This window comes from Suncus etruscus, chromosome 2 (genome assembly GCF_024139225.1).
Source record: "Suncus etruscus isolate mSunEtr1 chromosome 2, mSunEtr1.pri.cur, whole genome shotgun sequence".
In the NCBI taxonomy this organism is placed as follows: Eukaryota; Metazoa; Chordata; class Mammalia; order Eulipotyphla; family Soricidae; genus Suncus; species Suncus etruscus.
Window position 1 is genome coordinate 68,895,384 of NC_064849.1, and position 15,977 is coordinate 68,911,360.

The window sequence follows — 15,977 nt, forward strand, 5'->3', positions numbered from 1 at the left end:
TGAGAATTCTCTACTACTCTGAAAGATATTTTATACTTTGGGAAGAAAATGGAATAATAAACCCCTTTGTCATCAGAGAGTATAATTTATCAAAACAATCAATAAAATTTTAACAGTATTTTTGGTTTTCAGTTGTGGGGTTTGTGGTATTGAATATTCCCTATTGCCAATTATTCACTAAGTCAAAGCTTCAGAATAGTTAAAAATTTATTCTCTGATTTTGATTTTTAGGTTGCGTACTCATTATTTGATCTACCCATAATTGCTTTCTGGTCAATAGCAGAGACCAAGAAGTTGGTGGATTACTTTCCTCACAAGCATGTAGATATTTTTCCTGCGTGACTTTACAGGACAGGCAAGTTCAGTCTGATTATGATTCTAAGAGTATGTGATAGTCTTAAATTTTCTTTCAGACTGTCAATTCATAGAAAGAGATTTCAAAATGAAGTTTCAACTTCTCATTCATAAGCTAAAGGGGAATTCAAAAAAGATAGAAAATAGTTTACACACAAAAACCACAGCATTTTTCTTGGGTGTATTCAGGTAAGCCCTTTATTACAAAGAAAGAGTGTAAAATGGTCAAGAAGAGTGAATAAGACTTAATGATCTGCTACTTTTTTTTTTTAATAATCTGACTTACTAGGGTGAGTCAAAATTTGACATGACAGAAAGAAAATTCCTTGCATTATTTCTTGACATTATTAGACCCAAACATAGTAAAGTTGTCCAGTTATACAAAACAGAGCTTTCATTTTGCTAATGTATGTAGTTCCAAAATTGTTATATTCCCCCCAACAGTTGATTTGTGGGAATATCAAAAAACAGAACTTTCAAAGCATTTCAGGCAATATATGTAAAAATAACTGGTCTTAGAAGCCAGTTATTTCTTGTCTTCTCTTTTCCAGTAATTTTATGTCTTTTAGTATATTCTTTTACATGGATATGGTTTTTCCTACATGGAACAATACTAGTGTTATGGGATGTTATGATAATAAAATGAGATAATTAAAGATGTATGAGCAATATTTAAATGTTCAAAGTGGTATATAATGTTGAATCTCTATCCTTTAGACAGGATTCAAAAAAGCTAAGCTAACTAGTATTATAAAAGAGAGCTTATTGCAGAAAAGCTCAGACTCATTATCACTCGATGTATCCATTTCTCCTCACTATATTTAACACAATGTATTTTTTATGTATTTTTTTCTCATATGGTCCCCTGTGCCTGTCAGGAGCGATTTCTGAGCATAGAGCCAGAAGTAATCCTTGAGTGCTGCTGGGTGTGACCCAAAAACCAAAAGAAAAAAATTATACTGAGAAAAAGTATAAAAAATAAGAGGAGACACAGAGTCCAAAATTGTTCATTTGCAATACTCGTTGCTTTATAGGAAACACATTTAAGGTCATTACTGGACATAAATCCTAAAGAGTTATTGGTCAAAGTGCACAGGCACACGTGGGTTACCATTACAGGCAATGACAACAGGTCTGGTATTAGTTCTTGCCCAATATCTGCAGTTTGGGGACTTGGCTGCCCCTGTATCCGTGCATTCTGTCACCCTCACTGTACCCCTATAACAGTTCATCTGGCCATTTTTACAGGTGGTATTGCAACTGCTGCAGATACGGTTTATGTCCGAGATGCTTTCATGAATGAAGGTGTTGACAGGCTTGCATTGCGGAGAAGTCATCCCCCGCCTTTGCATCATCAAGTTGCAGTATCCACTACTGCCACCTGTTCCTTGAGTGTCCACATGTTGCCTCAGGAATCGTTGGTACATGTGAGACTGGCCATCTGAGGGTTGTATCAGTCCTAGGCGCAGCAGGGTCAGGAACAAGAATAGAAGTAGTGAACGGTTCTTCTGGAAAGCCATCACTTCCTTGTGGATGACTAAAGAGAAAACAAAGAACAGGAGAAAGAAAGCTAAGAATTAGACACTAGAGAGAGGTTCTAAGAATGTCAAACTGATTTCATCTGCTTTACTGAATTGCAATTTTTCCTCAATTTTTTTTAGAGAGACAGGGTGTATTTACATCCAGCTGTGCTCAAGATCTGCTCATAGCTTTGTGCTCAGGGGGACTTTTTGTAGTGCTGGGACACAAACCCAAGTTACCTGCATTAATGGCAAACTCTCAACCTCTGTACTATCTCCTCTGCTTCATTTTCCCTTTTTACATATTCCCTCTCTCCTTTTGTTGGCTCACCACTCTCACTTTCTAATGGTAGTGGGAATGACCCTAATTCACTGTCACTTAACACCTGAAATACAACTATGAAAGATGTGTAATCCACAATGGCCTCAATAAAAAATTAATACTAATAAAATAAATAAATAAAATAATGAGTTTGCCAGTAGTCTTTTCAGAAATAAAGAACCTTTTGAATCCTCATCTACTGCTGATGGGAATGTCGAGTAGATCAATCTTTCTGGGTTTGTTTTTAGCCATACCTGACAGTGCTCTGGACTTACTTCTAGATGTGCACTCAAGAATCACTATGGCATGGATTTGGGGACCACATGAGGTGACAGAAATGAAACCTGAGTCAACCATGTGCAAAGCAAGTGTCTTACCCACTGAATAATCTCTCCATCTCCATGGTTCAACCTTTTTAGAAAATATTAAGCCCACTCATCAAATAACTAAGAGTGGAGTTTTCTGAGAACTGAGAAGTGAGCAATTCTGCTTATGGTATCTATGTCAAAGATCCAAAATATCGAATCAGAAAACAGTTGTGTTCCTATATTCATTACAGCTCATTTATGATAACTAAATTCTGTAAACAATCCAAGTTTCCAAGAACAGATAATTAGATAAAGAAACTATAATACTTTGGGGCCGGAGAGATAGCATGGATGTAAGGTTCGAATCCTGCCATCCCATATGGTCCCCCGAGCCTGCCAGGAGTATATCCCTGAGTGCTGCCGGTGTGACCCAACAACCTATATATGTGTGTGTGTGTGTGTGTGTGTGTGTGTGTGTGTGTGTGTGTATGTCGGGTGAGACCCCAAAACCAAAAAAAAGAAAAAGAAAAAGAAAAAGTTCAAAAAACAATCAAGAACAATTGAAAATAGCACACTCTCCAAAAAAAAAACAGACTTGAAAAGATAAGAAAAAGAGAACTTAGGTTGTATCCCTTTTTTCTTGTTTGTATGCACAGCCTGAAACTAAACCCTGGTGACACCTTTCTTTGGTACTGTCTTAACTATGCTTGTTGGTTGATTCTTTTCTTTAGTTGCAGAATCACTGTGTCAGCACCTCTCAGCATTTGGGAATAAATATGAGATTATAGAGTTGTCCATTTGTTTATGAAGGAGCCTCTAGGGGTCTCAAACTCAATTTACCTGGGGCCGCAGGAGGCAAAGTCGGGGTGATCCTTGAGTGCAAAGTCAGTAGTAAGCCTTGAACTTTGGGGGATGTGACCCAAACAACTAAAACAGAACAAAACAAAACACAAAAAGATTCCTCTAGGGCAGGGCCACAAAATGTTGTACGAAGTGCCGTTTGCCCTTGGTTTTTGGTTTTTGGGTCACATCGGCAGCACTCAGGGGTTACTCCTGGCTCTACGCTCAAAAATCGCTCCTGGCAGGTTTTGGGGGACCATATGGGATGCTGGGATTCAAACCACCGTCCCTTTGCATGCAAGGCAAAGCCTTACCTCCATGCTATTTCTACAGTCCCTATCCTATATATTTTAATATTTATAAAATTTGAGGTCTTTATGAGGTCAGGAGATAGAATGGTTAGGTAAGATGTCTGGCATAAGTCCTTCTGGAGTTCAATTCCTAATACCACATGGTCACCTGAGCATCTCAGGAGGCCCAGCATTGCCAGGGTAGTCCTTGTGATCCCCAACACCACAAGGCCAGAGCAATATTGCATCCTCAAGTCTTAGCATTGAACCACTAGACCAGTCAAGAATCATTGATGGGGCCTCCTCAATACTTCTTGGGAGTCCCCCAACCCCCCTTTTTATAGCTTTGAGAATTCAAGACATTTAATATCTGCCACCTCTGATGCCTGGCTATATATATAACATTTTAAAAAACATTCAGAACCTTTTAAAACCTCTGAGCCAGAGAGAAAAATAAATAGGTTGTAGTATATGCTTTACGTTCAGGAAACCTGGATTCAATTCCTGACACCACTGCTAAAGTGACCCTTAAGCAGATAGCCAGGAATAGCCCTGAGCATACGTTGCCAGGTGTCCTCCCAAAATTAAAAATAAATAAATACCATAACAGTCTTCCCAGGATTATATTGAATATAAATCATATCCAACAATAAAATAATTTTTCATGAATATTTTATAATTTTTAGTTTCAAATTATTGTAAATAGTTCATTTGACTTACAACTGGCTATTATTTTTTGTCAGATTACATATATTGAGAAATTCTTTACAATGAAAGAAATGTTTCACCTTCAAATTAGGGTGCATGCTTTGCTTGTGGGAGATCCAAGTTTGATGTTGGTTCTACATAGCCTTTAGAGTGAACCAGAAATAGCTTCCAAGTAGTGCCCCAAACCAAAAAGTGGAAAAGGAATCTAAGTTTAAAAATAAATAGTGTCTTTTCATAGATGCAAGAGAACAGCTAACTGAGGCTGCAAATGGCAAGCGAAGAAACTCTGAAGGAGTGAGAGGGTTACAGATATTCCCCAGTGGGGGTGGTTAAGAAGCACAGCATGTATATAACAGTAATATGAACACTGTTGTAATTCATTTTACCTCAGAGAAAGAATAAAGTATTAATTGTTCATTTTTATTCTGTGCTTTTCTTATGTGCAAGTTAATACACTTAATTTTATTTTTAATTTATTATTTCATTCACTTGTTTATTTTTTTGATTTGGGACCATACCTGGTAATGCGCAGGAGTTACTCCTGTCTCTGTACTCAGGAACCACTCCTAGTATGGGATGCTGGGGATCAAACCAGGGTTAGCCACATGCACTGTCTGTAAAGTTGCTATACAGCCTTGTGAGTACTACCTTGAATCTAAAAAGACAGAAGAATCTAGGGTTCTGGGGCCTGAGCAGTAGCACAGGGGTAGGGCATTCACCTTGCATGTTGCCAAGCCAGGATCCCAGCATTCTATATGGTTTCCTGAGTCTGCCAGAAGTGATTTCTGAGCGCAGAAATCCTTGAGCACTGCTGGGTGTGCCCCCGCAAAAGAACCCAGGGTTCTACTTGGTTACCTGAAAAGTGAGCAGTCATCTCTCTCTTTCCCTTTATATCTCTCTCCCTCCCTCCCTCTCTCCTTTCATCCTTCCCTCCCTCCCTCCCTCTGTCTCTCTCTCTCTCTCTCTCACACACACACACACATATACACACATTGTCTTTTAAAAAATAATTATTTTAGTTAAATACTGTGATTACAAATTTTGTCATGTCATAAGTTTCTGTCAGAGAATGTACACCACCCTTTACCAGTGCACATTTCCCTCCACCAATGTCCCCAGTTTCCCTCTCATCCACCCATCCCTGCCTGTCTCTGGGTCAGGCATTCTCTCTTTCTCTTACACATAGATATATGTCATAGACTGGCTTGTCTTGACAGAAAGAAACTTCTGGGATCCCTTGAAAAGTGTGTACCGGGGTGGCTAATGGATAATAGAGGCCAGAGAGTCAAGTTGGGTTCAAGCTTTGTTCCTCACATTTAGTTCTCTATAATCTATATTGTCCTGGAGTCAGGACTGATTTTGTAGTCTCTTGCCAGTCATAAGGAGCTATACAATGGCAACTCACCAACTCAATAAGTTGAATAGTATATGGATAAGTGGGGTCAAAGTCCTAACTGCTTGCTTAAGTTCTTTTGATAGTTTCAATGGCAAGGATGTCCATACTGGTTCCAGTCCTTCCTCAAAAAAGATAGGAAATGCAAATTCCAAATCACCACTCCTACGTGCCTCCTCAGCAGCTCTTTGCAAAGCAGTTTTATATTTCGGGTGACAGCAGATAACCAGGGTGTGAGGAAAAATAAGAATGGAAGTCTTGGGTAAAAAGTTACTTTTGACATACCCCAGGGGCTGGCCAGTGGCACAAGTGGTAGGGCATTTGCCTTCCATGCAGCTAACCTTGGACTGACTGTGGTTCAATCCCCCCACCCTCCCAGTGTCCCATATGATCCCCAGGATCCCCAGGAGCGATTTCTGAGCGCATAGCCAGGAGTAACCCCTGGGTTACTGGGTGTGGTCAAAAAAGCAAAGCAAACAAACAAACAAGCAAACAAAACATATTCCAGGACATCCTGGTGTATCCCGATGTAATTCTTCTTCCTCAGTCTAGCTCTCCGAGTTATTGTCCTCCTCATGGACAGGATCATAGATAGGCATTTCCCTCTCTAATGCTGGAAGCTCATCCTCCACCTCAAATTGCACCTCTCTCTCTAACACTTGTGGTAAACATTCTAACTCAGACCAATTATCCATAGGTCTCTAACCTGAGTCCAAATGGCAGCTGCCTTGACAAGATTGTCTTTTGGGCCATTCTGATTGTAGAAGTTGCAAATATCTGTTCCCACATTTATCCAATCGTATAAAGACAAACTACTCTCTTCAGAAAACAAAAGACAAAATTTTTGTACAAATTGGAGAAATTCCTCCATCTAAGGTTGGATGATTTTTAACCCACAGCTATGCAAGGCATAGTGCAACACATCAGAAAACAACTGTTCTCTAGAATTACCTTGACCCATAATTCTTCTCAAAAATCTTCTCACCTTCTTAAATCGATTACTCTCTGAATAGAGGTGCCTACTCACGTACCGAAAAAATAATAAGAAATTGTCAGAGAAAGACAGTTTACCTTTTGTGATGATGCCACCCTAACAAAGAGAAAATAGCAACAACCTGATCTAAGAGCAAGTTGCCCTGCCTCACCACCTAATGGTGAGATGAAATCAGAAGATCTTCAATCGTAGGATCTGTGCATAAACCAAGATCTCTATTTACAGAAGACTGCCTATAACAACAGTGACTGAGCAGAACTTTTCCTGGGACCATAAAGAAAAACCTTGGGGTTTGACAACTAGCATGCCTGGAGCCATAGTCAGTCTTATGACAGTATGCCTCAACGGTAGACACCCTGTATCTCTTAGGCCAAGAGAATTTCCTTTCGAATTTCCTCAACGTTTACTGCTTCTGTGCAAGCAAAAAAACAAAAACAAAAACAAAAACAACACACCAACTTACCACATCTGCCCCCCACCCTTTTTTCTTATTTTCTTCTTTGAATTTTATTAATAGCTTCTTAGATAGGGGTTCCCGCCTTTTTTACAAAACCATAGAACGTGAATCATCTTGTTCTGCCTCATATTTCTAAGTCGTCCTACAAATTGAGAACAGAAAAAAAATGTGGATGGGATCCAGGAGCCAAGCAATCTCAGGAGCATGGTCATACCTAAATACCCAAACCAAAATCAACAATAGAATCAAAAAACTCAAACTATAACAATGTATACACAAAAATGAACCTGTTACACTAGCAGTCCCGGCGGCTAAAGTTTGAGTTATGGGATGCCTCCTGGAAACTACAGTGGAGGGAGGTCAATACTGGTGGTGGGAATGGACCTAATTCACTGTCACTATGTGCCCAATATACAACTGTGAAAGACTTGTAATTCACATTGTCTCAATAAAAAATTAAATAAAAAAAGAAGTCCAAATTATTTAAGCACTAAAACATTTTTATTGTCAAAAGTCTCATAAACTATAATTAATAAACTATAAATTAATCACATAAACTGTGATTCAGACTAGAATCAAGTGAAAAAATAGGGGTGAATAGAGCTGAAAAGTGATACATAATGAAGAAGGCAGGGACAACCCAATAACAATAACAAGCCCTGCCTGTCAATATTAATGACAATGGCTGCTACTCTAATCAGGTGCTGAGCTGCAGCTGTTATTTTCAGCTTTCTATTTGTGTCAAGGTTTTCAGTCTCCTACCTGCTTTCTCCTTCTATTCTTTTGGAAGACCTTATCAAAGTTTTATAGATTTCTAATCAAGTATGTCTTCTGGTCTTCAATAGATAAATATTGCCCTCTTCTATTAAAGGAAATGATAGATTTGCAGGCACAAAAAGACAAAGAGAGCTTAGGTCAACACCTCTTTGCAGGGACCAGACCCCAGAGTACAAACAGGAAGTAGGGCTCAATCTGATCATAGGAACAAATGGCACTACAATTTTGGTGGTGGATATAGTGAAGCCTATACACACAGAGATGTGAGAAGATACTCTTTAATTTATAATACTATATAATTTATAATACATAATACTAAAAAGCAGTAATAAAACAAAATAATTTTATTTGTAAAGGCTAGAGAGTAAGTAGAACTAGAGTTAGCAATATTCAAAAGAATCATTAGGTGGCAGCAGTGGATAGGATGTCGACAGGGTCTTTGCAGAAGGTAGCAGTGATACAAGTTTTGAGGACATTACAGATCACATATGGGCTGTTAAGGTTCTCAACCTGACACTATGCTTTAGATGTTAAAATAAACGATACTTCACTAAAAAAAAGATACTTCACTACACCCAAATTTTAAAGTAAAAGTAACAGAGCTCAGGATATGCCCACAAGAATATCACAAATAATTATTTACCTGATGTTGAATTTTATGGCTATTATTTCCATATCACCATCCTTGTAGTCTTGGGAAAATAATTACCTATTGTGTGTGTGTGTGTGTTTTTCACTGCTATATAATCTCTATCTATAGAAGGACAGCACTCAGGGTATGTGCCTTGAATCAGAATGATTGCCTCATAGTAGAACCATATTTATTTTTGATGGAGAGTTTCTCATTAGTTACGGGAAACTAGGGCCCAATTTGACAATCAGTTCAGTGTAAAGACACACAAATGTGGTGCTTCCCAAGTGCACTGGGTCATATCTCGTGGTGTGCAAGGACCTTTTGAGTAATATCTGGGAACACATGGTAGAGGGAGTGCATGTGATGCCACAATAGAACTGAGTTGTGGCATGCCTTGCATGCTACCTAACCCCTGCACTATCTCCCTAACTGCTTGATTTTTTAAAAAATGATTGACTTAATTTTCCTCTTGGAGAAATTTTTTATTCATTTATAAAATGAGAAAGTTGATTACTTTCTAATTTTAAAATTTTCTTAAGGAAAAGAGGTAATTTTCCTAGATTCTGCATTAAAGTCTAGTGTCCATGGAATTGAAGAGATAATTTTGTATTAATTTGTTACATGTGGAAAACTAGGTCACTAAATTCTCTGCAATCCAGTCTCATTGGTTGATATGCCTCATCCCTAAAGGCTTGGCATGTAACCAGATCTACAGATCACCTCTAGTTAAAGCACTGGAGTGACACAATACAGGAGCCTCACATCCTAAAAGGGCACTTGCTCATTTAAGTTTGGATTCTTAAATGTTCTAGGCTAAAGAAGCAAAGGCATTTTCTTTTCTGATTTGAAGAATTTTTACATTTATGATTTAATAGATCAGCTAATGTTTTCTCAAAAATCTTAGTAGTCTTCACTTCCTAAGACATCTAGAAGTCAAATCCCAGCAAGTATACACCATGGACAACTATATCAAATATCTGTCCCCTCCTTCCATCCCAGCTTCCTTATTCAACTCTAAATTTACCCTCCAAAAATGAGGTAAGGTGGAATTGAGAGAAAAAGAGAAACAGATTATTTGTGGTACAGAAGGAAATACCTAGGGGTTGGCGAGATAGTATAGAGGATAGGGTGCTTGCTTTCCAGTACCAACCTTTGTTGCGTTTCTAGGTCCCCCAAGCACCACCAGAAATAATTCCTGATTTCAGAGTCCGAGTAGCCCCTGAGCAGTGCTGGATATGACCCCAAAACAAACCACAAAAAGTAAATCTACCTAGGCTAAGGGTGCTGAGCTTCTCACTTATCCTTAGTCACACACAACCAAATATTTAACTGTCAGTCAGCATTATTTTGTCAGTGGAATCTGTTCTAGTTGTCACTGGCCAACTTTATCTTTTATCTCAAATCAATCCTTCAGTCTTCACAAAAATTATATTCTCTTTCTTTTTCCACAGGCAATTGTTTGTGTTCAAGAGATTCAACAAACATTATGTACCATAGAGTTAACTTGACAATTTATGTGACTTTTTATGGTTACAATTTTCATAAATATAGTTTCACTCTAATATATAATTCAGGATATTATCTCCTAAAGTGAAAGTATAATACACAATTCTCCCTTTATGTCCTCCTTTCTTCCCTTTGACCTACTTTGATCTTGAGATTGTTCCACTTTGCTTTCAAATAGATCCAAAACTTTCTGAGGAAAATACTGTCAAAAGAAATAAACAGAGCTAAAATTTATTTCCTGTTTCTTTTTTATTTATTGGAGGAGAGGTTTTCGCAAGCATCTCAAGGGGTTACATATGGTCCTGGGGACCAGTCAAATGCATGCTTGGTATGCACCCTCACCACTATTATATCTCCCAACCCCTATTTTCTGTTTCTTTTCTTATTAAACTACATACAATTCCCCTACCTAAGGGAGTTATGGGTGCATTCCATTAAATGACTTGCACAGATCTTTGAGGATTTTTATAATAATTTAGGATTCCCTCTTAAATTTCTACTTAGTTGCATTTCATTAATTTCCCTTTATACATCTAAGCTATACCCAAAGAAATCCATTTTAATTTTAAACTTTAAAATCTGATTTCTCTTCTTAGTTAGTGAATGTGTGGACCCAAAAGCTTTAAAGGGTGGAACATATTTGTCTGGAATAGATAGCTTGTTAGAAACAGTATCTATATAGAAAGAAAGAATAACAGAATACCCAGGAGAAAGAATCTTACTAAAATCTGGAAGTTTCCCTTCAACTGAAGATGAGTTCCAGTTGTTTGTTCCTGCAGATGGGTTCCAGCTGCTTGAAATGTGTGGCCAGTCCTCCTTCAATTTATACAGTATCAGGTGAATGGGGTGGAGAGAACAGATCTAAAAGTTCCCAATCATAAAAGAGACATGAAAACAAAGGACTGTGCTCTCAGACAAATGAAGAGTCATTCACTTTTCTCCTGAAAATGAATGAGTCAAATATTAACGCACTTGGATGGATTAAAGATTTGGTCTGAGAGGACAAGTTTGGTAAACATGGCCTTTTGTTTCAAAGATACCTTTCTCTTTTTTATATGTATTTTATTTAAACACCCTGATTACATACATGATTGTGTTTGAGTTTCAGTCATGTAAAGAACATCACCCATCACCAGTGCAAAATTCCCATCACCAATGTCCCAAATCTCCCTCCTCCCCACCCGACAACCACCTGTACTCTAGACAGGCTTTCCATTTCCCACATTCATTCCCATTATTAGGACAGTTCAAAATGTTGTTATTTCTTTAACTAAGCTCATCATTTTTTGTGGTGAGCTTCATGGGGTGAGCTGTAACTTCCAGCTCTTTTCTCTTTTGTGTCTGAAAATTATTGAAATAATTATTGAAAAATGAAAGAATGCCTTTCATTTTTCTTAAAACCCATAGATGAGTGAGACCATTCTGCGTTTCTCTCTCTCTCTCTCTCTCTCTCTCTCTCTCTCTCTCTCTCTCTCTCTCAGAGTTATTTCATTCAACATAAGAGATTCCGTGTACATCCATGTATAGGGAAATTTCATGACTTCATCTCTCCTGACAGCTGTATAATATTCCATTGTGTATATGTACCACAATTTCCTTAGCCATTCGTCTGTTGAAGGGCATCTTGGTTGATTCCAGAGTCTTGCTATTGTAAATAGTGCTGCAATGAATATAGGTGTAAGGAAGGGGTTTTTGTATTGTATTTTTGTGTTCCTAGGGTATATTCCTAGGAGTGGTATAGCTGGATCGTATGGGAGCTCGATTTCCAGTTTTTGGAGGAATGTCCATATCGCTTTCCATAAAGGTTGAACTAGATGGCATTCCCACCAGCAGTGGATAAGAGTTCCTTTCTCTTCAAATCCCTGCCAACACTGTTTATTCTCATTCTTTGTGATGTGTGCCGATTAGATGTTTTTTTCTTGTAAATTTTTGTCAGTGCCTTGTATATTTTGGAGATTAGCCCCTTATCTGATGTGTATTGGGTGAATAATTTTCCCCACTCAGTGGGGGGCTCTTGTATCTTGGGCGCTATTTCCTTTGAGGTGCAGAAGCTTCTCAGCTTAATATATTCCCATCTGTTAATCTCTGCTTTCACTTGCTTGAAGAGTGCAGTTTCCTCTTTGAATATGCCTGTAGTCGCAATGTCCTGGAGTGTTTTGCCTATGTGTTGTTCTATATATCTTATGGTTTGGGGTCTGATATCAAGGTCTTTAATCCATTTGGATTTTACCTTCGTACATGATGTTAGCTGGAGGTCTAAGTTCAATTTTTTGCAGGTGGGTAGCCAGTTGTGAGAACACCACTTGTTGAAGAGGCTTTCCCTGCTCCATTTAGGATTTCTTGCTCCTTAATCAAAAATTAGGTGATTGTATGTCTGGGGAACATTCTCTGAATTTTCAAACCTATTCCACTGATCTGAGGGTCTGTCTTTATTCCAATACCATGCTGTTTTGATAACTATTGCTTTGTAGTACAGTTTAAATTTGGGGAAAGTAATTCCTCCCATATTCTTTTTCCCAATGATTGCTTTAGCTATTCTAGGGTGTTTATTGTTCCAAACGAATTTCAAAAGTGCCTGATCCACTTCTTTGAAGAATGTCATGGGTATCTTTAGAGGGATAGCATTAAATCTGTATAATGCCTTGGGGAGTACTGCCATTTTGATGATGTTAATCCTGCCAATCCGTGAGCAGGGTATGTGCTTCCACTTCCGTGTGTCCTCTCTTATTTCTTGGAGCCGAGATTTATAGTTTTTTTTGTATAGGTCCTTCACATTTTTAGTCAAGTTGATTCCAAGATATTTGACTTTGTGTGGCATTATTGTGAATGGGGTTGTTTTCTTAATGTCCATTTCTTCCTTTTTACTATTCCCTTGATATCTTTTTCCTGCTTAATCACTATAGCAAGTACTTCCAGTTCTATGTTGAATAGGAGTGGTGAGAGAAGACAGCCTGTCTTGTGCCAGTCCGTCCAACTCCAGTCATTCTCAAGGTCCCCGTGAAACTTTTTTACACTTTAGCTATTGTTGGTATCAGATTCTTATATTTAAAGACTCTGGATTCTGTGCATTTCTTTCATCGATGTCAGGCTGATGTGGAGCATCCTTTAGTTTCAGCATACCATTAAATGCGGAGTGATCTGCCCTCCATGCAGACTGTTGCTGAGTCGTCTGGGTGTTGGGAGCACTCTTTGGAGTAAGTCACTGCCAAAGCAGTGGTAGGTCTTCCCTGGTAGAGGCTTGGGTCCTGGTAATGTTGAAGACAATTGTGGTTGTTTCTATAGATGGTATCCATTGTTCAGGTAGGTGTGTATGGGCGATGCCCATTCTTCTGAGGCCTGAGCGAAATCATTATGCCAATGTTCAGGGTAGAAGACCTATTTACATTACCAAATTTGTGTCCCCATCTCTATTAGATAAGAACTTGTTTGCATATGTATTATTTCCCCATTTTAATGTGCCTATGCAAAAGAGAATCAATGCCACAAGATATTGAAGCATCTGGGGGCTGACAAATAAAGTCCAACATTCCCCGTAACTTGGTACAAACATGAAATCTATACAGAAATACTCTTCTACCAGTATTGCTTATAAAACAGATCTCAAAGAGGGAAAATCAAACAATCAAATAACAAATCCAGTGGGCAAAATTGTCACTATATGAGGATATTCGAAAATAGTTATAGATGTTAAGGGAATACATCTGAGATATACAAAGGAGATACACGTGACCATTTTATGTTTTAGAAATAGTTAAGAGGGAGGGAGAGTTTCCGAGACACCACTTTGGTCTGTGATTGGACAAAACGAAGAGAGCATGGAGCCATGTCCTCCACTTGTTGCCTGCTGAAGCTTCCAACTCTCTGAGAGGCTCTTGCTTCCTAATTGCTGGAAGTTGAGAGTTCAGCAGTCCCCTCCTAGCCCCTTGCATGAACAAGGAAACCTGGGGTCTCTTTTAAATTGCACCTCACTGGAACCAACTTGCTGGGACCCTGAGCAGGTGTCCAGGAATAACCCTGGGACGGGAGGAAGGAGAGAAGGCTGTGGGGGGCGACCGAGGCTGCATCTTCACCTTATGTTGGCCAAAAAGCCTACAGTATGAGACCTTGCCATGACGCATTGCCTGCTGAAGCTTCAGACTCCACCCAAAAATTACTGTGAAAGATACGTAATCCACCTTGGCCAAAAAAAAAAAAATCATTAGTACCTAAAATGGTTAAATGTGTGGTAACAAGAGATGGGAGTGAGAGAGTAAAGGAATAAAAGGATCACATGGACAATGTTCAGAAAATGACTAGCAGATGAAACACAATGATATCCATATGTTTTTTATAATGTTCAGCGCGGGAGTCCCCTAGCGGTTTCACAATGGACAGGTTCAATAAGGAAACTTCCCTGATAAGTACTAATGCCAGATCCTATTGTGACCCATGTCCCGCAACCCTTCCTAGGCCTGGTTAAAGCAGCCTTTGGCATGGCCGAGGGCTGCCGAACGCCATGCTGGCAGGACCTCCCAGCTCAGCTCCCAGGAAGGAAAGAGGTTCTTCCCGAGCCTGAAGATCGGGAGGTCGGAGCCCCCTCCCCCAGACCCTTCCATTGGAGATGGGAGGGAAATGGGGCAAGCCTAGGAGCACCCATAAACTCCTCCAAGGGACCCACCTCGCTGGTTTGCCCCGCCATGTGGCCAGGCAAAGCCCTGGAGTACCGGAGGAAGGAGGTAGGGGGGTGCCAGGGTGACCCATGTCCAGCACCCCCTTCCTAGACCTGGTTAAAGCAGCGTTTGGCATGGCGGAGGGCTGTTGAACACTATGCTAGCAGGACCTAGGCTTGTAGTTTCTAAGCTCATATACATTCATCCTAGCATAGGAGCCCTTTTGCCTTAATAATATTTTTCTTATTTTGCTGTCTGTGAGTCTGTATCTCTGCACATTTCTCTTCAAGAATGGGGTGGGTGGGTTGAGCAATAGTATAGTAGGTAAGACACAATGCCTTGTAGGCAGCCAAACTAAACTAGATCCCCATCACCACATATCGTGCCCTGATCCCTGACAGAAATGATTCCTGAGCATCTCCTGGAGAGGCCCAAAAATACAAATACCAAAGAACTTGGTGGAGAAGATAGTATTTGAAGGAAAATGAAGAAAACTTGTTTAAGTAATCTTATAGTTTTCCTAAAATCTAGCTAAACTTTTAGTCCCTAAGTCCTATTTAGCTAAACTGTTAGTCTCTAAGGTCTAAAATCCATTGTCCCTGTGCTGTTCCCAGGCCCCTCTGGCTCTAAGAACCCCTGCAGCTAAGTAATAAAGCAATTCCTTACCATTCCTAGGGCCCACTGATGCTAAAGGCATCTGATATTGTCCTGCCGATCCTAGGCTTCCAGGCATCTCCACCCCCACCCTCCCTTAAGGCCCCTGACAGTCAGGCTATAGCTAAATTTCAGGTGCCAGAGAAATTTTGGAGAAAGATGCTAACCACATCTCTGAAATTTCACCAGGATGTGAACTGAGGTAAGCTGGCTCCAGGGAAGGGGGGCCTATGATGTGAATTAGAATTTATGTTTATGTAGGCCTGTGGAATATTTGAAATATTGCCTTTTGTATATTTGAAATATCACCTGTTGTAGTTTTGTGTAGCTGACAAGAGATGTAATGGAATGATCTGAAGAGTATATAAGCAGCTTGAAAATTTGGGCCAGGATCGCTCTCTAAGGAGATGGTCCTGGCGCACCAGAAATAAAGTCTGCTTGCTTGAATTCGTGAGTCTCCTGTTATTTCCTTGGTCGCGAAGCTGCTTGCTCCTGAACAGTATTTTCATGATGCCAGGCAGTAGAAAGATCCTTCATGGACAAAAGAAAAAAGAGAGAGAGAAAATGGTGT

The 15,977-nt window shown here is 39.5% G+C and overlaps 4 protein-coding genes and 1 pseudogene across 6 annotated transcripts in view; 3 read left to right on the top strand and 2 right to left on the bottom strand.

Moving 5' to 3' along the window:
* The window catches only part of LOC126001438 (ribonuclease 4-like), a 117,800-nt pseudogene extending 106,915 nt beyond the window's left edge, over nt 1-10,885 (bottom strand).
* The window catches only part of LOC126001428 (ribonuclease pancreatic-like), a 189,173-nt gene that overhangs the window by 116,726 nt on the left and 56,470 nt on the right, over nt 1-15,977 (top strand). The window lies entirely within an intron of this gene.
* Nucleotides 1-15,977, top strand: part of LOC126001426 (ribonuclease pancreatic-like) — a 459,609-nt gene that overhangs the window by 116,713 nt on the left and 326,919 nt on the right. The gene's annotated exons all lie outside the window — the stretch shown is intronic.
* LOC126001424 (ribonuclease pancreatic-like) overlaps nt 1-15,977 on the top strand; it is a 260,537-nt gene that overhangs the window by 8,345 nt on the left and 236,215 nt on the right. The window lies entirely within an intron of this gene.
* LOC126001439 (ribonuclease 4-like) lies at nt 1,431-1,918 on the bottom strand. The gene has a single exon (XM_049768706.1). The coding sequence runs from the start codon at nt 1,872-1,874 to the stop codon at nt 1,431-1,433; it is 444 nt and encodes a 147-aa protein (XP_049624663.1). The 5' UTR covers nt 1,875-1,918.

What these genes read in the sequence shown, in the direction of transcription:
- LOC126001439 (XM_049768706.1), bottom strand. Translation starts at nt 1,874, where the DNA reads ATGGCTTTCCAGAAGAACCGTTCACTACTTCTATTCTTGTTCCTGACC.